The 26507-nt window shown below is 39.1% G+C and overlaps 1 protein-coding gene across 7 annotated transcripts in view; it reads right to left on the bottom strand.

Moving 5' to 3' along the window:
• Nucleotides 1–4472: 4472 nt before the first annotated feature.
• ptk2ab (protein tyrosine kinase 2ab) overlaps nt 4473–26507 on the bottom strand; it is a 101898-nt gene continuing 79863 nt past the window's right edge. For all 7 annotated transcript variants that reach the window (XM_051718580.1, XM_051718583.1, XM_051718585.1 and 4 more), the window contains 9 exons: nt 22586–22672; nt 22339–22482; nt 20270–20383; nt 15778–15840; nt 12014–12053; nt 11510–11613; nt 8815–8970; nt 8528–8608; nt 4473–5363 (listed from right to left, as the gene is read on the bottom strand). In XM_051718580.1, coding sequence (XP_051574540.1) covers nt 5151–5363; nt 8528–8608; nt 8815–8970; nt 11510–11613; nt 12014–12053; nt 15778–15840; nt 20270–20383; nt 22339–22482; nt 22586–22672 — 1002 coding nt within the window. In that variant the 3' untranslated portion in view covers nt 4473–5150. The remainder of the gene's footprint in view (nt 5364–8527; nt 8609–8814; nt 8971–11509; nt 11614–12013; nt 12054–15777; nt 15841–20269; nt 20384–22338; nt 22483–22585; nt 22673–26507) is intronic.

Here is a 26507-nt window from a genome sequence, read left to right as displayed (position 1 = left end):
GACGAGTGAAGCCAGCAACAAGAGACCGACTAAGAGAGGACAGAGGAGCAGTTTCCAAAATAAAAGATTGAATTTATGACGGACTAAGAGCGAGTCTTTAAAATAAGAGTCCCAGAGATTACTAAACAGTTATTATTAGATTGTGGACAGTTAACACGCCCCGCGTTGTGATATGCTAAAGCAGTCATCTAAAACTATTTAAAACAACATTTTTATCATTAGATGTTTCTGATCATATTAATAAGGAGACAACATTTGTACTTTTGACATTTTAAATGAACTAGATATGGCAAAATGATGAAAAACAACAACAACAACAACAACAACACTTCCCTTATATTCATACACATCTTAAACTCTTGATGTAAAATATTGATGTTAACAAACTATTATGGACATGTTAAGCGTCAACTGCTGTTTTGTCATTAGTATTTGCACTTCAAACTATATTCAGTTCCCTTTTGGTAAACATGTTTGTGTATTTAACAAAGGTGTATTTATTTTTACTGTAAGTTTAATAATAATAATTATATATACACTGGCGGCCAAAAGCTTGGAATAATGTACAGATTTTGCTGTTTCGGAAGGAAATTGGTACTTTAATTCACCAAAGTGGCATTCAGCTGATCACAAAGTATAGTCAGGACATTACTGATGAAATAACAGCACCATCACTATTTGAAAAAAGTCATTTTTGATCAAATCTAGACAGGCCCCATTTCCAGCAGCCATCACTCCCAACACCTTATCCTTGAGTAATCATGCTAAATTGATCATTTGGTACTAGAAAATCACTTGCCATTATATCAAACACTGCTAAAAGCTATTTGGTTCATTAAATGAAGCTTAACATTGTCTTTGTGTTTGTTTTTGACTTGCCACAGTATGCAATAGACTGGCATGTCTTAAGGTCAATATTAGGTCAAAAAAAAAAAAAAAACGTTTTTTTTTTTTTTGAGTGGGCAAAGAAACACAGACATTGGACAACAGATAATTGGAAAAGAGTGTTATGGATCTTTACCCCACTGAGCTTTTTTAGGATCAGCTAGACTGTAAGGTGTGTGAGAAGTGCCCAACAAGACAGCCACATCTATGGGAAGTGCTACAGGAAGCGTGGGGTGAAATGTCACCTGAGTATCTGGACAAACTGACAGCTAGAATGCCAAGGATCTGCAAAGCTGTCATAGCTGCACGTGGAGGATTTTTTGATGAGAACTCTTTGAAGAAGTTTAAGAAGTTCTGATTTTTTTTTTTTTTTTCAAATTGTAATAGTAATTTTTGACTTTATTAATGTCCTGACTATACATGGTGATCAGTTGAATGCAACTTTGGTTATAAAAGTACCAATTTCTTTCCATAAGAGCAAAATCTGTAAATTATTCCAAACTTTTGGCCACCAGTGTGTGTGTGTGTATATATATATATATATATATATATATATATATATATATATATATGCGTGTGTGTGTGTGTGTGTGTGTGTGTGTGTGTGTGTACACTACCGGTCAAAAGTTTTGAAACACTCAATCTTTATTATAATTATTATTATTTTTTTTTTTTTTCACATTTAAGAATAATAGTGAAGTCATCAAAACTATGGAATAACATAAATGGAACTATGGGAATTATGTTGTGACTAAAAATCCAAAAATAAATCAAAACTGTGTTATATTTTAGCATCTTCAAAGTAGTCACTCTTTCAAAAGATTTTTAAGATCATGAGAAACATTTCAGTCAAGTGTTTCAAAAGTTTTGACCGGTAGTGTATATAGACACAGATCAGCCACAACATTAAAACCACCTGCCTAATAATGTGTAGGTCCCCCTTGTGCCGCCAAATCATCGCCAACCCACATCTCTGAATAGCATTCTGAGATGCTATTTTTCTCACCACAATTGTACAGAGCTTAGTGTAGAGTTTTCTAAGTGGCGGATCCTGACATAGACAATATAGGCAGTTAACTTGGACAACAGTGTTCCCTGGTGCTGCATATTCCTCTATAGGTCATTGCAGCAGTTTATGGAATTGCGTCGACTCTCCGTTCTGCTCCTCAGGGAATCAAACTCAAGTCCTTTGTCACTTATGGAAACAATTACGCCCATGTACCACTAAATCATGTGATATCATCAATCAACAAATAGTATTTATAATTTAAAGTGCATAATTTTTCTGTATCTTTAATTTAATATTTTTGATGGATGATTTGCTGTATTCTGGTATATGGTATTATGTTTTTATAATACAATAATATAACAGCAATTATAAATATATGTATGTACATATTTATATGTATAAATATATTTGTACAAGTATATACTTTATGTAAATACTGTATATATGTGTAAATATGTGTGTGTGTGTGTGTGTGTGTGTGTGTGTGTGTGTGTATATATATATATATACACACACACACACACACACACATATACACTGATCAGTAACAACATTAAAACCACTGACAAGTGAATAACATTGATTATATCGTTACAATGGCACCTGTCATGGGGTGGGATATATTAGGCAGCAAGTGAACAGTCATTTCTCGAATTTCATGTGTTGGAAGCTGGAAAAATGGGCAAGCGTAAGGATCCGAGCGACTTTGACAAGGGCCAAATTGTGATGGCTAGACGACTTGGTCAGAGCATCTCCAAAACGGCAGGTCTTGTGGGCTGTTTCCGGTATGTAGTGGTTAGTACCTACCAAAAGTGGTCCAAGGAAGGACAACCGGTGAACCGGCGACAGGGTCGTGGGCGCCCAGGTCTCATTGATGCGCATGAGGAGCGAAGGCTAGCCCGTCTGATCCGATACCACAGAAGAGCTACTGTAGCACAAATTGCTGAAAAACTTAATGCTGGCCATGATAGAAAGGTGTCAGAACACACAGTGCATCGCAGCTTGCTGCGTATGGGGCTGCGTAGTCGCAGACCAGTCAGAGTGCCCATGCAGACCCCTGTCCACTGCCAAAAGCGCCTACAATAGGCACATGAGCGTGAAGAAGGTGGCCTGGTCTGATGAATCACGTTTTCTTTCGGGTGTGTGTGCGTCGTTTACCTGAGGAAGAGATGGCAGCAGGATGCACTACAGGAAGAAGGCAGGCCAGCAGAGGCAGTGTGAAGCTCTGGGCAATGTTCTGCTGGGAAACTTTGGGACCTGGCATTAATGTGGATGTTACTTTGACACATACTACCTACCTAAAGATTGTTGCAGACCACGTACATCCCTTCATGGCAACGGTATTCCCTGATGGAAGTGGCCTCTTTCAGCAGGATAACGTGCCCTGCCACACTGCAAAAACTGTTCAGGAATGGTTTGAGGAACATGAAAGAGTTCAAGGTGTTGACTTAAGCCTCCAAATTCCCCAGATCTCAATCCGACTGAGCATATATGGGATGTGCTGGACCAACAAGTCCAATCCTTGGAGGCCCCACCTCGCAACTTACAGGACTTAAAGGATCTGCTGCTAACGTCTTGGTGCCAGATACCACAGGACACCTTCAGAGGTCTTGTGGAATCCATGCCTTGACGGGTCAGAGCTGATTTGGCGGCACGAGGGGAACCTACACGATATTAGGCAGGTGGTTTTAATGTTGTGGCTGATCAGTATATATACAGTACATATACATACAAAGATGTATATACTGTTTATACAACCCCAATTCCAAAAAATGTGGGACAGTAAGGAAAATGCTAATAAAAACTAAAAAGGGTAATTTGTACATTTTATTCACCCTGTGTTATATTGAAGGAACTAAAACAACACTATTTGATGTTTTACCTAGTGAATTTAATAATTATTATTATTTATTTATTTTTAAATATGCTCATTTAATTTCAGTTGATTGCAACATGCTCCAAAAAAGTTGGGACAGTCAAGTTATCACTGTGTTACATCACCATATCTTTTAATAACACTTAAGCGTTTGGGCACTAAAGACACAAGTTTGTTATGTTTAACAAGTGGAATTTTCCCCCATTCATCCATTATGCAGGTCTTCTGCACAACTGTATAGGGCCTTTGTTGCCGTATGCTTCGTAATGCACCACACATTCTCAACTGGAAACAGGTCAGGACTGCAGGCAGGCCAATCCAGCACCTGCACTCTCTGCTTATGCAGTTTAATGCGGCTCTGACCGCACAGAAAAATGCTAGTTTCAGTGTTTGTGCTTATTTAGATCACTTGCTTTCTTAGTATTTGGACTTGAATAAAGGAAACATTACAAATGAAAAGAAATAACACTGGGTGTTTCCTTTTATACGCTATCATGCAAGTTTATATATATATATATATATATATATATATATATATATATATATATATATATATATATATATAATCTCTCTAAATTGAAAGCATATTGTAACACTGTCATGGTGGATGTTCACTGGACAATTACAGTTATTTCTCAGCACATTTCCCCACTGTAATTTTCTTATTCAAAACAGCATTCACAGGAAATATGACAACTCCAATTTTCTTTTAATTCAGCTTTATTTTACCTCTAGGTGGCACAAGGGCCAAATATACAACACTCTCCTTCTCAGTCCTAGGGAGAAGTGTTGAGTCTGCAATGCAAAAAAGTCTCAAGAAACCTTGCAAATCCAGACTCAACTCAAGTTCTACTGTGCAAAACTGAGAGTCTCAACTTTTATGATTCTACAACCAGAATCCAATCTGAGCGAAATCTAGATTTGTGTGATCTGACCTTGGAGCTCGGATTTGTCAATGAAACACAGACATATTAGATACAGTGTAAGAGTGTCTCTTATCCTCCAGAGACTTTTAAAAGCTCAGAGCAGCCCCAGATTCTCAGATCTCCTCCTCGGCTTCCAGTCACCATCTGCTTAAAGCAGATCTACCAGTCCCACAAACGCTTCATTGAAGGGACCAGAATGCTCTGGAAGAGATCCAGTCATTACTTGTCTTCAGTCTTGATGAGTCCGGTCCAGTCTGGCTCATCCATTAAATAAATCCAGAGCCCTCTTCACAAGCCCCAGTGTTCTAAAATGTGGAGGGTCAGTGAATGAGTGCAGGGAGCCCATGAATATACAAGTCTGTGCTGGTGTGTTTCTGGGGCGTCAGTCTGCTGTGCTGCCGTAATGTGCGTTGGTGTCCTCATGCCTTATTCCTAATGTGGCCTAAGCCCAGGGCTAATGCGGCCGTGCTTGGCCCAACATCTTCAGCCTGGCCTGGTCGATCACATCCAGCAAGTTTTTGGCATCCACAGCGAGTGCATGTGCAGCTGTTAGCATCTGTTTCTTATAGTCCTGTTGCAGGCTGGTCATGACGTACTGCTGAGCTAACTTCATCTTATTTATCAGCTCTGCCAAGTCGGAATTTAGAAGCTTCTGAGCCATTTCGATCTGCAAAGGAAGAGAAAGAGTAGTGGTATTTACACTCTGTCACTTCATGCGTTTTAATTGATTGGATTGCTATCCAGCTGAATAAGCAAATTCTATTTACACTTGGCCACATCAATGTAAATTTATGCACAAGCCCTATACGCAAATTAAAATGTAGTTCACTTCCGTGAATAAGCTAATGCTGGGCAGCGAATTTAAAACATGTGATTTATTATTTGATTCCAAGTGACTTTGCCCCACTCGGGGGTATCTGTGTGTGTGTGCGCTCTGTGTATTTTTCCCCTCGGGGCTTGTCGTAGTCCATGTGCATCAGCTGCACTTATTGTCAGGGTTTAGATTCAGTTTCTTCAGCGATCTGCATCAAATAAATGAAGAAAAATGTTGTCTCTCTAACAACGTGCATTCATTTCTTACTACATAATTATTTCTTGTGTGAAACGAGCCCTATGCACATACCCTGTAACAGCTGTTAGGTTTTGCATTTTCCCTACCCTGACGTAGTGCTGTTTGGGTGGAGTGAAGTTTACTGTACATATGTAGCTTGAACAACCAGATGCATTTACACATGCATCAGCAAAAGCTCATGAAGTGACCAAGTGTAAATACCCCCTCAGCATCAGTCCATCTGACGCATACTGCACTCAAAACTGGAAAGCTGTAATCTGATTGGTTGACTGTACATAACTTTAAAGAGTAAAGCCACACAGGATTTTTTTTTTAGTTCTGCCTGAAAACAAAGTCGTATTTACAAGGTACCAGGTTGGGAGTTTTGTTTGAGGTACTTAGTAGCAAGTAGGGCTACCCCCTAATAGTCGACCAAACGTTAGTCTATGAGAAGAGTCTTAGTCGACCAAGCTTTGATTGGACGGTTAGTCGCAGAAAAAAAAAAAAACTCCACAGGAAACCGACGCACACCAGTATCACCGGTGGTTGGACACTAGGTGGTCCTATGGGGTAATTTTCATTAAGCAGGGTTAGGGTTAAGACTACACAATAGAGCAAGACACCTTGATTTCAAACTTTGTACTTTATTTTTTATTTAACTAAAAATTCAAATGAAACTGGAAAAAAATTAAGTGCAATTAAAATGTGTATTGTTCAACTTTTCGAAAGATGGCTTTACAACAGTTGTGAAGGGCAACATCTCTCTGGCAAAGAACCTGCTTCATCAGTGCATTCTCTACCGGTTGGGTAATTCGTTGTATATATCTCGCAATATCCAATTACATCAGCAACCCCCGGGCTGAGAGATCGGTGAATATTCTTGCTTTAGTGATTTTGCATTGAAAATTAAATTGATTTATTTAAAAAACAAAAAACTTAAATCAAATACACTTCTAAGAAGCCGACTACCACCCCTGGAGTCGTGAGTTCGAATCCAGGGCGTGCTGAGTGACTCCAGCCAGGTCTCCTAAGCAACCAAATTGGGCCGGTTGCTAGGGAGGGTAGAGCCACATCGGGTAACCTCCTCGTGGTTGCTGTAATGTGGTTTGCTCTCAGTGGGGCACGTGGTGAGTTGTGCATGGATGCCGCGGAGAATAGCGTGAAGCCTCCACACGTGCTACGTCTCCGCGGTAACACGCTCAACAAGCCACGTGATAAAATGAGCGGATTGACGGTGAGATTGAACCTCCGCCACCCGGACTGAGGCGAGTCACTACACTACCACGAGGACCTAGAGCGCATTGGGAATTGGGCATTCCAAATTGGGGAGAAAAAAGGGGAGGAAAAAAAAAGAAATAATCAAATACATTTCTAAATTCAAATTGCACTCCAAACGAAATGAAAAAGCAATTAAAATAATGAAATGATCAAAAAAAATTATATATATTTAAATAATCACCTTTCCATTTACCGTCAGGAAAGTAAACATGCAGGCGGAAAATTACTTACAAAAATGAAGACATAAAAACAATTATAAATGTAAAAATAATAATTATAATGATGATAATAATCACTGAAATATAAATTATGGTTCGAGGTGAATGTGTTTTTGTATTATTTTATGTTTTAATCACAGACGTATAGGCTGCAGAGTTGGCCACAATAAACTGCTCTGTGGAAATAAAGTGAACTGAACTCAAAACATCTCCTGAGCTGAGATGTCTGAGGTCATTTTCAGCACTCACAGATGATACTGTTCTTGCAAAAAAAAATAAAAATAAAAATCGGAAGACAGAAACAAAGAGTGAGAACCTTTTAGATGCACATTTTCCATGAGGCTGCCTCCGTACAAACAGCGTGTCATACATACGCATAGACGGCTTTTCTGTCATCTGTTCTTAATAATATAATAAAGTGTATTTTTTCAAGTGCGTGTCTGTGTCTCTACGGGCAAATTATTTGTAATATTAATTTGATAATAATAATAGCCTAATAATAATAATAATAATAATAATAATAATTTAATACATTAATGGGAAAACAAGCCAAATATTGTCTTGACATGGTCAAAGGCATCAGCTATTGGCGATCACTCTGACCATCGTCGATCCCCGAGATCATCGTCTGTCGGCACAACCCTAATGTGCATTTCTCTCTATAAATTAACAAAATATTCAGACAGTCTCCTTGCTGGTTTTTCCGACACATTCAGGATTATTACTGCTTTTGCCGGTGTCACTGCGGCTTGCTTCGTGCGTGCACTTGTAAAATGTATATTTTAAAGGCTCATTATTATGGTTTAGTATTTCTCTGTAATGTAGAACAGTGTTAGCAATGTTACTTATAACATTCTTTCTCAGCCCTGGAACTCAAACCTTTTTCTGATGCCCCCCCAAAAAAATATATTTAAGCAATTAATATCATAATTGTGCAACAACTAAACTTAATCTAACTAGTCGACTAGGAAAATCTTTGGTCGGGGGAAGCCCTAGTAGCAAGTAAACTAGATTTTCATGTGCAGAACTGTGTATTTCACTTTGTTTTTTTGTCATAATCTGTACCTATTTCTTTTAGACAGGCAGAAATTCTGGTCACATAGTGAATATACATTTTCTGATTTTTTTCCAGAGTTATCTGGACAACTTTTTGCAGAGACTGCTGCGTTATTATTTAAATGGCAATGTGAGACTATGGTCAGCTGAGCCGGCAGAAAGAACATTGAGCATGAGGGTTGGTAGTGTATATGAGGGCATTTAGGGTTCGTTTGTGCATGCGTTTACCTCTCTGTGTGTGTGAGCTGGCAGTAAGTGTATTGTCTCATCCACAGTGGCCAACAGTGTTCTCAATGCTAATCCCACCTCCTGAAACACACACAAATTGTCATGCAGAGAATGTGCAAAACTACACAATAACCCTCTCAAAGTACAATCATTTTTGTGAATTCTACCCAACAAAGTACATTTTCACCACCATCATATTTTTGGCATAGCTCTTGGGTAAACAAGCAAACAGAATCAAAGCACTGGCATACATTCAGGCAGGGAAAAACTATACTATTCTGTCATACCTTCACCATGGGGACGTATTCCTCTGGGGGAGCTGGCTGGATTTTACTGGACATTTCAATCACAGCCTTTACCAGCCCTGTCACATTTTCATAGACCTTATCATTGGACCGATCCAAGTTAGCGGTTGGGGGCGGGTTGATCTCCTGGGGCTGAATCTAAATGGACAGAAAATATGTTTTCAACTGTATGAACAGAATTTCATTATGACTTAATGAACATCTAATGTACAGTATGTATAGATATACACATATAGATGTTCTAACTCCTACATTAATAAGGATTTATAATTTGTATTAAGGTTGTATCATTGAATCCATGATACTGTTAAAGCTGAAGTATGTAATTTCTGCAACACAAGCACCACCAAATGGAATTGGAAAAATAAATGCCATTGGTCGTGTCAGTGTCATTGTGTTTGTATAGATGGGATAAACTTTTATAGCACCACAGAGACACCATGATTACCGTTTTTGAGAAAATGAACCTATGAATGGCTTTTAACACAGGAAAAGTTAAATACTTCAGCTTTAAGTCTCTGTTACGGTACAAATTTCACATGTTTGACACTAGGTGGCAGCGCAAGCAATTTCTGGAGACCCATCACCACTTTCAATACTGAGCTGACTTGATATCCTTCTGTGCACCCTTGATTTTAACACCAATCATGATATGACAACAAAATGAAAAAATAAAAAAATTATTTATAAACTAAAACAAAACAAAAAAATTAAGAAAATAGCCCCAGCCAGAGAGATTGAAGCAATATTTCAATGAAAACATTCATGTTCTAACAGGCTCCCATTAGTGAGATTTAAAACACTAGCTTACTCAACAAGGAAGCAAACCCAAATATCACATCTACCCCAACCAAATGTCCCATAGCCTCCACAAGATAGTGCTACAAAAGCACAAAACCTAGAAGCACACCTGATCTCAGTCTAAACAAAGGACATGCACTGAGACATAGATCTACACAGCCCATGAAGTTCTGTTAAGTACATCGAGTTATGATTCTAAATGATATGGTTGAGTAATGACATAGCAACTGGTTAGAAAGGGCACAAACACAGACAGAGACATAACACTGAATCTACAGGTGGTCTTACCCTCCAGGGCTACCAGTGCAAAAACAGTGCAACAGAGGAAGGGCAGAGGCACAGAGCAAAGGGAGAAGAGTGCATAGAAAAAGAAAGAGAAATAAAGGGATTAAAAAAATACAACTTTACATCTGCATGCTGCAAAAAATAAAGAAGGTGAAAACAGGCTAGAGATACTGCCTTATTCTGTGTACAAGTCAATATATTTCAATCTCACGTTTGTTTGTTTTCTGCTTGCTGAAAATGTTGCAAGAGTTTAGCGCTGCAAAACTGAACTAAATTTAAATTAAAGAGGTAGTTCACTCAAAAATGAAAAAAATATTTATTATTTACTCACCCTCATGCTGTTCCGAACCCGAACCCCCATTTCTTTCTTCCAACGAACACAAAAGGAGATGTTAAGCAGAATGTTAGCCTCAGTCACCATTCACTTTCATTGTATGAAAAAAAAAAAAATGCAATGAAAGAGAATGGTGACTAAGACTAACATACTGTCTAAGAAAAAAAAGAAAGTCACACTGGTTTGGAACAACATGAGGGTGACTAAATGATGACAGAATATTCATTTGGGGGGATTTACCCCTTTAGATAAATGTGAATTTTCTACTGACCAAACACACATGGAGTTTCTATTATATTTAGAGTGCAAGTCAATCCAATCTCCTATTTAAAAAAAACATTTTATGTGGATTTTCAACAGACCAGACACACCCACATGTCAAACTCTTAAAACTTTAAAAAAAACAACAACAATCAAATTGCAAAGCAGACTAGAATTATGTGGGTATTTTTTCTAATTATATTTTCCATTCTGCACTGAAGTTCTGCTTTCGGTTGCGAGACCCCCTGCACACTGACCCAAAGCATCAGGAAAACACAATGGAATGGAAACTGCTGGGCTCTTGGTGTGCAGCGATCGTTTTATGGGAGACCATGCAGAGCAATTGTGTGCATGTTTGTGAAAGGGGTTTGAGGAATGAGGATGATTTTAATGAGGCTTGGCAAACAGCATTTGTTGGCATGCTAGCTGCTCCTGAAGGCAACCCATACAGATGCTGATCTTACAAGTTTTCCAGTGTGTGTGGATTTGGTAGGACTAAAACTTTATGTGGTTTAAAAACAGCAAGCAGTGATTATTGTAAAGTTGCAGAGGGACAATGCTTAGCCAAAATAGAGCTATTTTCCAAGCATGTGTGTACAGTAAATATGCCTTGGCAAAAACTGACTAGAGCCTTACAATTTTAAAGGCACCTAAGATTTTAATGTAATCAGTAAAAGTAAAGGTCTATTCACACCAAGAATGAATATTCATTGCGAACAAGATTTTGAAAAGTACACTGGATTCCTATGGATCTATTCACACCTGGCATAAATATTTCTCTCACAACACGTTACAGTAATAATACAGAGAATATATATATATTTCTTCTGTTCTTACATCAGGATTGCCATTGTAGAATAGTTTTTATATACTAAATAATGAGGTACAGGAGTAAGTCTGCTTTTTATTTAACTCAATGAATATTCGTTTAGGTCTTGTGAATAGGCCTTAAGGCTCTGTTTATTATTGGAGTTTGCTGTGTGGTAGTTCTGATACCTTCACGCCTTCATTGTATCTATCTGTTGGATTGAGACCAGAGACTCCTGCGGGGTGGCCGGGAGCTCCAGGCCGAGGAGGCTTTTTAGGTGGTGCTGCGTGCTCTAAAGAAGACAAGCAAAAAATAGTTTTTTTCTATGTAAGTGCACCATTGCAAAGCTGAACGCTGTCACAACGGATGCAAAAATTGCCAAACAACATCAGATGGAATTAATGTTTGGTGGACTGGTGATAGTTTTTCTTCCAAGAAACAGAATAACAGCAACATATTTTCCTATGTATTGTTCCAGAGTCACTTATAAACTAATTTGATTATGCTTTCAGCTACGATTTCTTCAGAAATAATAAAATAATCTGAAAAAAGCCTGCAGGTTACATTTGGGCCTGCTTAAAAACCATTTGCACTTCTCTACAAATCCCTGAAAGTACTTAAACAATTTCATAATTACATGAAATAGAACTTTAATATAAAAATAACAATAATAAAAATTAAACAAAACTCACCTGCCTTCCCTATAGGTTGATAAATGTGCTGGTTTCCAGTCTGCAAACAACACAGAAAGTTAAAAATATGCAGGAGCCAAGACAGACTGTGCCATATGTGTTGTTGTGGTCTGGGTGGGGAGTAGCCTGGATGCCTGGCATGCCAACACACACACACACACACACACACACACACACGTTGGCAGCTATCCTTATGACTCTCCATAGACATAATGATTTTTATACTGAATGAACTATAGATTCTATTTCCTAACCCTGAACCTAACCCTCACAGAAAACTTTTTACATTTATAAATTTTCAAAAAAAAACATCGTTTAGTATGTTTTTTTAAGCGATTTGAATTATGGGGACACTAGGAATGTCCTCATAAACCACATTTATAGCATAATTCCCTTGTAATCAACCAGTTTGTAACCTAAAATGTCCTTGTAAACCACCCAAACCTGTACACACACACACACACACACACACACACACCACATCAGCCAAGACCACAGAGAATTAAAGAGGACAGCCCAATGGGGCAGGACAGGCATACTAAACCACTGTTGCAGACAAACAAGCAGCTGAAAAGAGCTTCTCTCATGAGATTAGCTCGATACAGATCATGGCACACATGAAACACATTTAAAAATCTGCACTACTGAAATCACAGCAACTTTCTGCAAAACAGCAGATGAATAGAATGAGATGCGACATATTGCGTGACAATAATTGTTCTTTAGTTGTTCGCTGAAGCCTGAAGGCCAAAGAATCCTTTGGTTGTCTGTGTTGATCATTGCTCCGCGTACAGTATGCGTGACGCAAATTTCATCATCAGCACAGTCCGCACGCAGCCCAGATTTTCTCAAAACGGGTACAGTCCTTGTCTGTGCGCATCGTCTGCACATGTGCCTGGCGTTGACAACTAAAAGAGTATCATAAAGCAGTAGTAGTGGGCATGCATCAAATGCGTTCGTATTCACTCGGGGTCAGAGGAGTATACTTTGAAAGGCAACGCTGCCAACCGGGCGGAATCTGATCCGAAACGCACACTCGGGCCTTTACTCTACAACAGTCAGGCTTAAAGGGTCAGTTCACCCAAAAATGAAAATTCTCGTATTATTTACTCACCCTCATGATATCCCAGGTGTGTATGACATTCTTTCTTCACCAGAACAAATTTGAAGAAAAATATCTTAGCTCAGTAGGTCCTTATAATGAAAGTGAATAGAGATTTCTCTTTTGAAGCTCAAAAAAATCACAGATGGTCAGCATAAACGTCATCCATACGACACCAGCTGTTAAATTAATGTCTTCTGAAGAAATATAATCGCTTTTGGTGTGAAAAAGATAAATATTTAAGTATTTTTAAAACTCTAAATCATGCTTCCGTTCTGCAGCGGTAAGCACGTGTGACATAATCGCATTGGCATTTGAAACACGCGAGAACTGGCACACGTGCGTCACAGCCGGAAGAGCAGCACTGTTTACAACTGAGTAGGAGGAACGCTGTACAGTAGCATGGTTGGTTTTGGTCTAGATCTGTATTTATCTGTTTCTTTACTCACAATGGTGTGTTTGTGTGCTCATCCTGGATGTCTCAACCGAGTGGAGAACGTGAGATTACCTCTGTATCATGGCAATGTGAATACATCACACGAGAGACCGCTTGAACTCCACCCACTCCTGAAGCTCACTGGAAGCGATGGTTTATATATTGATCTTTTTCGCACCAAAAGTGATCGTATCGCTTTAGAAGACATTCATTTAACTGCTGGAGTCGTATGGATGAAGTTTATGCTGACTGTCTGTGATTTTTGGAGCTTCAAATGAGAAATCGCCATTCACTCGCATTTTAAGGACCTACTGAGCTGAAATATTTTTCAATTTTTCTTCAAATGTGTTCTGATGAAGAAAAAGTCATACACATCTGGGATATCATGAGGGTTCGTAAATAATGAGAGAATTTTCATTTTTTGTTTAACTATCCTTTTAAAGAAACTAGTACATTTCTAAGGTGGTTCTCTAAGGTGGCCATTTTACATAGTAATTTTTTCAGCACCTTAAACACTTATAAAACACACTAAAGCCTTTGGTTATATTTTTTATGCCTCCTTGAATATGACTGTTAAAACGAATGCATATGAACATGCTTCACTAAAGACATAATATGCAGAGATCGGTTTCAAAATAGTCTACCATATACAGTGGGGACTGAAAGTCTGAGATCACTACTGAAAATGCTTCTCTTCTGCATTTTTCTAATTTATTATTATTATTTTTTTCACTTATAATATTATCAGTATAGCAATTTGAGTGAAAAGTTTAATTGAAAAATCAACATAAATTTCTAAGTGTCTGGTATGTCTCCCTTTTGCTTTAAAGTCCCTCAAGCATTGTGCAAAACCTGATGATCCATGTTTTCCCAGTATGATTTAAAAATGTTCCAAAGAGCATCTAGTGAGCTTCAATGGAAGCAAGGAAATCTGACCTATTGTTCAAAAGAGATAACAAGGTTATTGTGACTAATTTGCTTATTTGATTAGTGACCTAGAAATAGTCAACAATCTTATAATATTTCTTCTTCATATTGGTGTAACGGTAGCCAGCTGGTAGGTAGCTGTGCAGTGTGTAAAACTCACTCCCCTGGCCTCAAGAGGCGCACTAGCGACTGATACTAGACATTGTAGCCTTTAGCCTCCTTGTTAGCGCGCACGCCTTCCACACCGGAGATGCCGGTTCGAATCCCGTTCACAGTGGGTTGAGCAGGACCGGTTACATAGGCTTAACCTTTCTTTGTTTAAATTTTTACAGAACCCTGAACAGTCTATATATTTCCAAGTTTAAACAAAGAAGGAAAAAAAATCCAGATTTTTAATGTGGCTTTAGACTTTTGAATCCCACTGTATGTATTCTGTACAAGAAAGAATGTCATTTTGACAACTGTATAGCAATGGTTACATAATCTTCACAAATAACCTTTTAATCACCCGAAAACTTTAAAGTGAAATTCCTCTGCAGACTGCATGTACAGAATTCCCGCACAGCAAGAGTTCACGCCCCTCTGCAGTAAATTATATTATATATGAGCATGAGCTGAAACACCACTATGTTTAACATGACATGATCAGATGATTAACTCTCACTCGCAGCTCTTGATTTCAGAGCTTGGAGGCAACTTGTATATTCTTCTACAAATTGTATTTTATTCCTTCAACAAACACAGGAAAATCACTGCCCAAAGACTGATTACAAAATAAGACTAAGACAAGAAAATTAACCTCAAAGGGACAGTTCATCCATAAATAAAAATGTTCTCATAATTTACGACTCCAGTGCTTTATTTAATGTCTTCTGAAGCAATCCAATCAGTTTTGGGTGAGAACAGGCCAAAATGTTATTCCTTTTTCACTATAAATCTTGACATCAGTCTCCTTTGCAATCGTAATTTCAAGCTCGATTACACCTCCTATAGCACCAACTAGTGCTCTGCGCATGTGTCAAGCACTAGGAAATGTAATCGAAAAAGGAGTTTTCTTCTATTCATCTATATATTTTATTCATCTAAAAATGTTTGTCTGTGTCCAGCAGCAGAAAAAAAGTCATACACATCTGGGATGGAATGGTGTGAGTAAGTGATTAGAGAATTTTCATTTTTGGGTGAACTATTACTTTAACTGATATTGCACAACATTAAATTTCATTGAGAATTTTTAATTCATGTTATGTTTCTGAAGATTGATCATTTCAACCAAAGAAAAAAATATTCAAAGAAACTCACTGGTCCCTGCAGACTTCCATCATCATGGTCAATGCTGCCTCTGGAACTTCTGCCATCAGGCTTCTACCACACACAAAGAGAATATGTCAAACCTGATACCTCAGAGACAAAATCATGTCTGGCATCTGTTGTAACTATTCGTGTGATCAAGCATCTCATTGTGTATAAATCACATCATATGGTTTGTTGAACACATGACTGCACAAACTTATTCTGTTTCTTCTCCAATTCAAATGACTTCACTATGTTTGGATTCATCAAAAATATCTAGATATCTCTGGCAAATATCACCAGATCTACAACATCTAATGTTTTCTTTCACAGGCACTTTATGCAGATTGAAGGTTTTTTCTGCTTCTTTTCCAAAGTTTCCTCAACATTAAAAAAAAATTTGGCTCCTTCTTGTAGTAAGGGTGTGTTTTATCCTACTTAGAAACTGTTACTGTGTAAAGATGAAGTTTAATCTCTAATACATTTATTAACATCCAATGTCATTTGAAACTACTCAACTAGTAGCTGTTCACAAAAGCAATTACAATCAGATCTGAACTGAGCCTATATACTGTATATCCTATCCATATTGTGCATTCTCAGATATGTCTCAAAACAGCAGCTAAATCAACTGAGCACAAACCGATCAGACTCATTTACAGCAAGCCAGCACTTCAATGACGACACATTTCATAGTCCTTTGAGGTTTCCAGCACTAGGCTAAAGTCCATGTCAGTTTAAGTTTCTTCAAAGATTAAATACAATCAGAGTTTACCCATGCACCCCTGAGTACACACTTAAATTCACTAATTAAATCAATCTGGTCCTTAAACGAAGCTTAACTGAAACGGCAACCTCCCCTCCCTTTCATCAAAGTTTACCACACCAGTTTTCCGAAGCAGCATTTGAAGACCAGCATCTTCCCGGTTATTCCTGTGCGTGTTTCTCTCTGGCGTTTCTTAAACATGGAGCAGAACACGGAGTGAATCTCCATTAAGCAAGTGTATTTACGAGAGTGAGAGATAAGTCGAAATGTGTGTGGAGTGACTCGTCTCCTGTTTCCCTGTAATACTGAGACATGTATATGTACACACTGACTCACTCACAGCCAACGAGCCTCGACTCAGCAAAGCCAAGCCCTTTTTCTGCTCTACTCCCTCCGCTTTACTTTTCCTCCCCCTCTCTCTCTCTCTCTCTCTCTCTCTCTCTCTCTCATTCCCCAGATCTCTTTTTTTCACTCTTTTTGTGCAATTGAAATTTCAATGTATCGCAATTTTTTGCCTCATGATATTACATCTCACTCACTCAGTTTAAGTCTAGACTAAACACTCATCTATTTAGCCAGGCATACACCTAATTTATCCATCAACTCACAATTAGGCTGCTTTAGTTAGGTCTGCCGGAACCAGAAACATACTCTGCATAAAACTGAATGGCATCTACGCTAATATTATTCTATTTGTTTCCAAGTCTCAACCTCAGGATTCATATCCCGATTTTACCAGAGCCGGCCAGATCCAGCTCCGTTCCTGCTCGGTGTTGAACTCCACAGCTATGTGTCTCTAAGTGATGCCAACTAAATGCAGCCGGTGCTAGCCACACATCACTTCAGTCTTTTACGATGGACTTCAGAGGATGAACTGATGCCAACTCCAACTGTAAGACATTGGATCCTTCATATGCCACTGCCTGAACCTTGGATTTAGGATGGACACCACCGAACCTCACCGAAATGACCTGCCGGCTGAACTGCAATGCACCTCACTGATCTCTTCCTGCATCACCTTTGTCTATTGATGGACAACACTCTTGAAATGGAATACATAGACTATCATTTAACTGCCAACAAAAGCCTTGATCAGCCAACTAACAAAGGACAATGCATCTATGTGAACTTCTGCAGCTAATCCAGGATGGACTACAAAGACATTAGTCATTAATCTTACAGTTCATAAAAAATAACTTTATTTTTTTTTAACTCTAGACCTTAACACTTACTTAGTTTGCTAATCTTAAAACATGACCTGCACTGCACATAAATAACTAATATTGGCATTATATTCATGCTGGTTAGCCAGAGGGGAACTAGCCCCCACAATGAGCCTGGTTTCTCCCAAGGTTATTTTTCTCCATTAGCCATCATCTTATGGAGTTTTGTGTTCTGAGGTATGTACACACTGACTCACAGCCAACGAGCCTCGACTCAGCAAAGCCAAGCCCTTTTCTGCTCTACTCCCTCGTATTTACTTTCTCTCTCTCTCTCTCATTCCCCAGCTCTGTGTTTCCTCTCTTTCTGTGCAATTGAAATTTCAAAGTATTGCAAATTTTGCCTCATGATTATACATCTGTATCTAATTTTTTATAACAAAAAATGTAAGAAAAGAGACGGATCACCACTTGGAACAAGTGTAAGAAAAAACATATTGTGGCATTAGGTCAACAAACACTAAATTATTTCCATTCGAGCAAATAGCAAGCTCAGAAAGAATATAATCTATAATGTTTATAACTTCAATTTATTAGTAAGAATGTTCATACAGATCCTTCGTACAGCTATAGTACCAAGTATTTCATGTAATGACAAACATGCTGGAATAAAGTTGCACCATTTCCTCACATAATTGTATTTTTTATTTTTTGCTGACAACGACAGGCCTATGCTCTATGATGAAGTAATGCAGGAAGTTAAGCAATGGTTAAAAGCTTAATTCACAAAGTACAGAAGTCCAGTGAATATGACTGGGAAATAAGTGACCAAAAGATTGCAATATTTAGCCGTTTTGAATCACAATACACTAAACTTACAGAATCACAATATTGTCGCATTGCAACCCAAATATCAATATAATATGGTTTCGCCCTGTTGATTCCCATCTCTACTAAGAAATGAAGAGATGAAAACTTCCTCTGATGAGCAATGTAACTTTAGCAGAAGCAGGTCAGGCTGAGTTTACCCATCTCACGCCTCAGTGCCAACAAAACCCTTCATTACTGAGGAATTCCTCAAAACTGCACCCGTATCAAAAAACCTGGATCAAAACCACATTCATCCACTCACAGCATCAAAGAAAATCAGAGAAAAATATGCTTTATATGGGCATGTGAATATTGAGCTGACATTACATTTCAACCAAGTTGTTTGCGAGTAGTAAGTCTTTAAGCAGAATGAATGTTGTTTGCTGTGGTGAAGCTCTGAATACCCATTTTAGTTGGTACAGGAAGCTGAAAGAGACTTTCTGTGAGACAGACTGAACATAATGACACAGTGAAGATACAAATGACGGAGAATGGAAGCCAAAACTTGGCATACCACAAATGCACACACATACTTGTACAAATACACTCATACACAATGCACATAAAGACATGCATAATCCACACATATCAGTGCCCAGTAACACAATTCCTATGAATGCACTGCCTTACGTTCTTTGCAACAATGCTAAATTATTTGTGTTAAAAATCTCCTTACACCTGAATTTAAGTTAAGATTTGTTTAATAACAATGTTTAAATTAGACAGCAATACAATCTGTAAACACTTAAAATGATGGGCCTTGAATATTAATATTAATTGTATGGTCCGCTTGCAATTGTTTTCAAATAAAATAAAGCTGGAAACCACAATTGGTGGAGACACTTTTTCTCAAACAAATGAGAAAATAACTTTTTGGAATATTGTGTTATTGCTGCAGCTAAAAATAAACACTGCAATGATTCACAAAAAATCTCTAAAAGAGGAGAGGTAAGGTAAGGAAAAAAAAGGAAAAGGAAGAGGAAAGGAATAGCAAGAGCAAGACAGGAAAATAAATATAAAGGAAGGGAAAGAGGAGAGGAAGGGGAATAGGAAGAAGCAGCGTAGATGGAGAGCAAAGGAAAGGAAAGGGAATGGTAGAGGAAAGGAATGGGAAGAGAAAGAGGAATAGTACAGAACAAGAAAGCACAGGAAAGGAAGATGAGAGGAAGAGGAAAGTAAAGGACGACGAGAAGAGAGTAGAGCAGAGGAAGCAGATGGGGAGAGGAAAGGGAAGAAGAGAGGGAAAAAGAAATAGCAAGAGGACATGACAGGAAAGGAAACAGGAAGAGGAAAGGCAGAGAAAAGGAAGAGAAACAGACAGGAAAAGGAAAGGACAGGACAGAAAATGATATGAAAGGAAAAGAAAAGCCAAAAGGAAAGAAAAGGAAGAGGAGGATGGAGAAAAGGAAGAGTAAGTAGGAAGAGCAAGGAAAGGGAAGGGAAGTGATGAGGAGGAGAGGAAAAAAGGAGGAGGCAAGGAATAGGAAGAGCAAAAAGGAAAGGAAAGAGGATGAGAAAAAGGAAGAAGGAAGAGAAAACTTAAAGGAAGAGGAAGATGAGAGAAAAGAAAAAAAAGAGGAAAGGAAGAGGAAGATGAGAGGAAAGAAAAGGAAGAGGAAAAGAATAGGAAGAGGAAAGGGAATGGAAGAAGAATACACATATGTGAGGGAGAGGCAGAAAAGGTAAAGGTGGGTGGGATCAGTACCAGTAGTCTCTCCTCCTGCTCCAACCAGCGCTGATCATCATCCATCTGCTGCTGCTGCAGTAACAACTGTTCTTCCATTAGCTGAGACAGACCACAATGCAAAGCAACTCCATCCTGATAAACAAAGACACAGATTTGTATGTTTTGACACAATAGATCATGACATTCTCTTGAATAGACTGGAGAATTATGTTTGCATTAGTGGACTTGCATTAGCAAGGAATTGTCAAATCAAACAAAAGTATGGAGTGCAACAGGAATCAGTTTTAGGGCCTCTGCTTTTCTCCTTATACATGCCTCCCCTGGGAGATATTATCAGGAATCATGGAATAAGTTTATATTTCTTCTAAACTCACGAAAATTCACAATTCTCCAAATTAGCAGAGTGTATCAATGTAATCAAATATTGGATGGCCAGAAATTTCCTTCTAATCATTTCTGACAAACAGAGGTACTAATTATTGGACCAAAAACCTCTAAAAATAAGCAGCTAAAATATAATTTTGACTCTCGATGGATGTACTGTTACGTCGTCTTCTACAGCGAAGAACTTGAGTGTTATTCTTCCACCTCAGAAATACTGCTAAGTTACGACACATGCTCTTCTGTTGCTGATGCCGAAAAACTAATTCATGCGTTCATGACCTCAAGATTAGATTATTGTAATGCATTACTGGGAGAATGTCCAGCAAGTTCAATAAATAAACTTCAATTGGTTCAAAATGCAGCTGCCAGAGTGCTGACTAGAACCAAGAAACATGATCATATTAGCCCCATTTTATCGTTGTTACATTGGCTACCTGTTAAATTTCGAATTAATTTAAAAATTCTGTTAACTACACAAAGCATTGAATGGTCTAGCTCCGCAGTACTTAAGTGACTTTCTGACACACTATATTCCATCACGTTCATTACGATCGCAAAATTCTGGCTTGTTAATAGTTCCTAGAATATCAAAATCCACAAAAGGAGGTAGATTCTTTTTCTTTTTGGCTCCTAAACTATGGAATAGTCTCCCTAACACTGTTCGGGACACAGACACACTCACTCAGTTTGAGTATAGATTAAAGACTCATCTATTTAGCCAGGCATACACCTAATTTATTCAAGGTTAGGCAATGTAAACAGTAGAGAGTGAGGCTGCTTACAAATGTTTTACAACCAAGCTGTAGACTGCAATATAGTTTTGTTTTTGGTCCTCATATCTGTTTTGTAATATGTGCACCACCTAGAATGTGAAACAAGTCAAGTCAAGTCATTTTTATTTGTATAGTGCTTTTCACAACACACATCGTTTCAAAGCAGCTTTACAGAAAAAACTGAAAAAGTGAGCCTGGTTTCTCTCTAGATTATTCTTCTCCATTAACCAACATCTTATGGAGTTTTGTGTTCCTTGCCACAGTCGCCTTCAGCTTGCTCACAGGGGTTCTAAATACAATTATTATTAAATTATTTAATTTTTATACGCAATTTACAATCATATTTAATCAAACCACACAATGATCACTGAATGAAGACTTTATAGATATTTTGCAGTTTCATTTTTTTGTTAATGCATGATTTTCTGTAAAGCTGCTTTGAAACAATGTGTGTTGTGAAAAGCGCTATACAAATAAATATGACTTGACTTGTTTCACATTCTAGGTGGTGCACATATTACAAAACAGATATGATGAGCAAATACAAAACTATATTGCAGTCTACAGCTTGGTTGTAAAACATTAGTAAGCAGCCTCACTCTCTACTGTTTACATTGCCTGACCTAGTAACAACATCTAAATAGAAATGGAACCTCATAAATGACTGATCTATGATGCTCTTCATGGGCAGCAACTTTGTTTAATTTTGGATGAAAATTGAACTTTTCTCAATATATTATGAATGACTTATGATGCATGCAATGCTGGCCAAAATGAGGTATCTTAAGCAGCAAAAGCTGCCTAATGTTTGGAACAGCCTTCGCACTGGAAGCATGCTTATGCTGCCGTAAAACTCTGATTATGTTGACAGCTCACTAGGTTTTGGAACAGAACAGTCAGAAAAGATTATGCAGACTTTTCTCTTCTAACCTCCATGCTGGGGTTCCACATGTGATCTTGAGCACCTCTACGATGGTTCCAGCTATCATGGGGATCAAGTCCTGTCCCTGCAGCCTGAGGATACATGCTGCCAGGCACGGAAAGCAAGCTGTGTGGGCCCGAGTGCCCTGCCATCTACAGATTCCAGAGAAATACACTTTTAATGCACATATTAGTCAAACTTATACTCTTCATAAACATTCAAACATTACGTAATTGATTAATACAAGCACTGTACCTGATAATGATTGTGCTGGCCCATGTGCTGAGGACTGGGGTAAAATCCTTCACTGGAACGAGGACTTGGATAACCAGGTCGGCTGGGCTGTAATCATACACGCATCTTTGTTATTGTACTAGTACACACTAACCAGTCAATCTTTAGGTTAGCAGATGCTGTTAAAATCAGTTCACTGGACACACACAAAATCCTTGTGCATTTTGTGTGGATAAAGATTTCAGGCTGTTGATGGAAAAATAAAATAAAATGCTCAACTTTAAAATGCAAGCAGTTAGTTAAACATTAATCCAAATGCACATGTTATTTCTGAAATGTTATTTAATTTATACATGGTAGAAGGAGAGGAGGGGTATTAGATATAAGGGGGTTGGATTGGAGAATGAATGATGATTGACAGGAGGCAGTCCTCATCCGACTGGTTGGAATATTCCATGCTCAGCTGTGGGCAGCAAACAGCAAATGTACTGATCTACCTTATAAACCCTTTCATAAAGAGAGTTGACTGACCACAGCTCCAGATGAGTAGAGGAGAAAAAAGGAACAGAGGGAGAAAAGTGGGTGATAAAAAGTAAGAAAAAACATTTGCACAGAAAGGGGTTGCAATGGGAGGGGGAGCAGTTCAGTTTATTTTAATTGGCTGAAACATTTCAGGACCCTCCAAACACGAGACAGTGATGGGATTCCTTTTCTTTAGTAGAACTACCAAAAATAAAAGCAAAACAACCTCTGTAGTAGCACTTTCTGAAAACTGTTTCCTTCAGAACCAATTTCCTTTCGTTAATTGTGATGTTTTAGAGAAGGCTCATGGGGGTTGATACAGCTGTCTCTGATACACAATTGGAAATTAACACAACCACACACCATGTTTATTGCAAGTCAATCCATCATTTCAATGCATGTTAAACATCTGGTCTGCCACACAGTGCAAGTATATTAAGTTTACATGCGTTGGAAAGGCAGCATGCAATTTTCCCTACACTAGTTTTCAGTCTAAAAACATCTTTGATCATCACTAAATGGGTCACTGGATGTCAGAGAAAATGTTGTAGGTCCACTGGGAGTCAGAATAAAGTATTGTAGAGTCATTAAGAGTCAAAGGCAATAGAGTCACTGGGAGTGAGACTGAATGGCTGCAGGGTTATCAAGAGTCAGAGTAGAGGGCTGTAGGGTCACTGAGAGTCAGAGTAGAGGGCCATAGTTTAAATGACAGTCAGAGTAAAGAGCTGTAGGGTCACTGAGGGTCAAAGGCAGTAGTCACTGGGATTCAGAGTATAGGGATGTAGAGTCAGTGGGAGTCAGAGTAAAGGGCTGTAGGGTTCCTGAGAGTCAGAGTAAAAGTCTGTAGGGTTACTGAGAGTCAAAGGCAGTAGAGTCACTGGGAGTCAGAGAATAGGGCTGTGGAGTCACTGGGAATTAGAGTACAGGGCTGTAGATTCACTGAGAGTCAAAGGCAGCAGAGTCACTGGGAGTCAGAGTAAAGAGCTGTAGTGTCACTGAGAGTCAGAGTAAAAGCCTGAAGGGTCACATAGTGTCAAAGGCAGTTGAGTTACTAAGAGTGAGACTAACTCTGCTCTATGCCCTTTTTTAATCAGTGTGTAGTAACATCTCACCTGCAGCTAAAATTGCATGCTAAGATAAAAGCACCTATGCAAATCTTAAGAGACTTAAGCCGGTGTCACACTAGTCGATTTTTCCAGTGATTTTCAAGCATAACATACATTTGCTGAATTAAATGGATTAGAAAACTGCAAAAGCAGATCAAGCTTGTTAGAGAAAAAAACTGCTCTGTCGCTTGCGGTCGTCAAGTGACCAATGAGTTTCTTTAACTGAAGAACTGACAAGACGTCATGCTGATCTGAACGTTTTCATCAACGATCGCGCTCACAGCCGTACTCCATCACAAATGGTGATCGTAATTCATAGTGATTCTGTCACCAAGCATTTTTCTGGGGTTCTTCTACACAAAAATGACTAATAAAATCAGAAAGCTGAGGCAGAACAGTCTTTATGTTGAACATAAATCCTTTACTCATTGAAAGCTGCACATGGACATATGCGTTGTACGGCAAGCCTCATGGGGATAATTACACAATCATACACATTCACAAAGTAAAGTTACTCCATAAATCGCATCCTAAATCACTCTATTACAACTGCTTATGTACCCACATACTCCTGTTGCTATTTTGGCGAGCTTCACGTTACAGGGAATCAGAGCGAGAGAGAGAAAGTTGGGGAGAGTCTACAGTATACACCGATCAGCCACAACATTAAAACCACCTGCCTAATATTGTTTAGGTCCCCCTTGTGCCGCCAAAACAGCGCCATCCCGCATCTCAGAATGGCATTCTGAGATGCTATTCTTCTCACCACAATTGAGAGCGGTTATCTGAGTTGCTGTAGACTTCGTCAGTTCAAACCAGCTGGCCATTCTCTGCTGACCTTGCTCATTAACAAGGCATTTCAGTCCGCAGAACTGCCCCTCACCGGATGTTTTTTGTTTTTGGAGTAAATTCTAGAGACTGTTGTGTGTTAAAATACCAGGAGATCATCAGTTACTGAAATACTCAAACCAGCCCGTCTGGCACCAACAAATCATCCATGCAATTATCTAATCAGCCAATCATGTGGCAGCAGCGCAGTGCATAAAATCACGTAGATACGGGTCAGGAACTTCAGTTAACATTCACATCAACCATCAGAATGGGGAAAAAAATTGGGACCGTGGCATGATTGTTGGTGCCAGAAGGGCTGGTTTGAGTATTTCTATAACTGCTGATCTCCTGGGATTTTCACACACAACAGTCTTTAGAATTCACTTCGAATGGTGCAAAAAAAATAAAAATAAAACATCCAGTGAGTGGCATTCTGTGGATGGAAATGCCTTGTTGATGAGAGAGGTCAGCAGAGAATGGCCAGACTGGTTCTAACAAAGTCTACGGTAACTCAGATAACTGCTCTGTACAATTGTGGTGAGCAGAATATCATCTTAGAACTGTTTTGATGCCACGAGGGGGACCTACACAATATTAGGCAGGTGGTTTTAATGTTGTGGTTGATCGGTGTATGTCTGTCACCCCTCCACCATTCTGAACCGGCACGTGTGTCATACCTCCGATTGCAGAATGCGAGATCTCCGCAAAACATTCAGTAATTGTGACACCCTCGGCCAAAATCGAATTGTTTGGAGTCAGCTAGTGTGACGCCAGCTTAATGTAAAATCCATGGCATGCCCTGCTAACAGTCCTAGCACACCTGCCTGTGAGGGTCTGCAGTGCACGTGGGTCAGCCTCAGCTGTTGCATGGTGGGATAGTGGGGGTTGAAGAAAGCGGGCTGTGTGGCACTGGGGGGTATATAGGGGCTCCTCCAGGGACCCTGGGGCAACAGCAGGGAGCAGTGCAGTGGTAATGGCTGAAGCAGAAGGGGCTGAGTTTGTGGGAAATGCTGGGTCTGTGGAAGAATGTTAAGCTGTTGTGCATTTGCAGGGGTCTGAGTATGAGTGTTCTGCTGTAGCGTTAGCTGGGACTGCATGTGTGGTGACTGATTAATAATGGTTTTGTTGCATGACCCCAGAGAAGAGGCAGACATCTCAGGCTGGAGGAAGCAAAGGGAGATCTGGGAACCAAAAGGTTGCTGTGGAGGGCGAGGAGGAGCAGACGCAGACAGACAGTCCATACTGAAGCTGTGCTGGAGGGGGCGTCTGCGGGAGGGCTACACACAGCCATCCAACATAAGGACAAATGGCACAAGCAGAAAGGATGACAAAAGCAGACATTTAGAGAGGCATGACATGGACAAGAACGCAGATTGATTGTGGTCAGACACACACACACACACACACACACACACACAAGCACCTGTACAGGATGACTGACAGGTCTGAGAGGGATAGAAAGTAAGAGCAAGCCGCACACAGAG

Source organism: Myxocyprinus asiaticus, chromosome 15, assembly GCF_019703515.2.
Source record: "Myxocyprinus asiaticus isolate MX2 ecotype Aquarium Trade chromosome 15, UBuf_Myxa_2, whole genome shotgun sequence".
Classification (NCBI taxonomy): domain Eukaryota; kingdom Metazoa; phylum Chordata; class Actinopteri; order Cypriniformes; family Catostomidae; genus Myxocyprinus; species Myxocyprinus asiaticus.
This window is presented reverse-complemented; position numbering and strand designations above follow the sequence as displayed.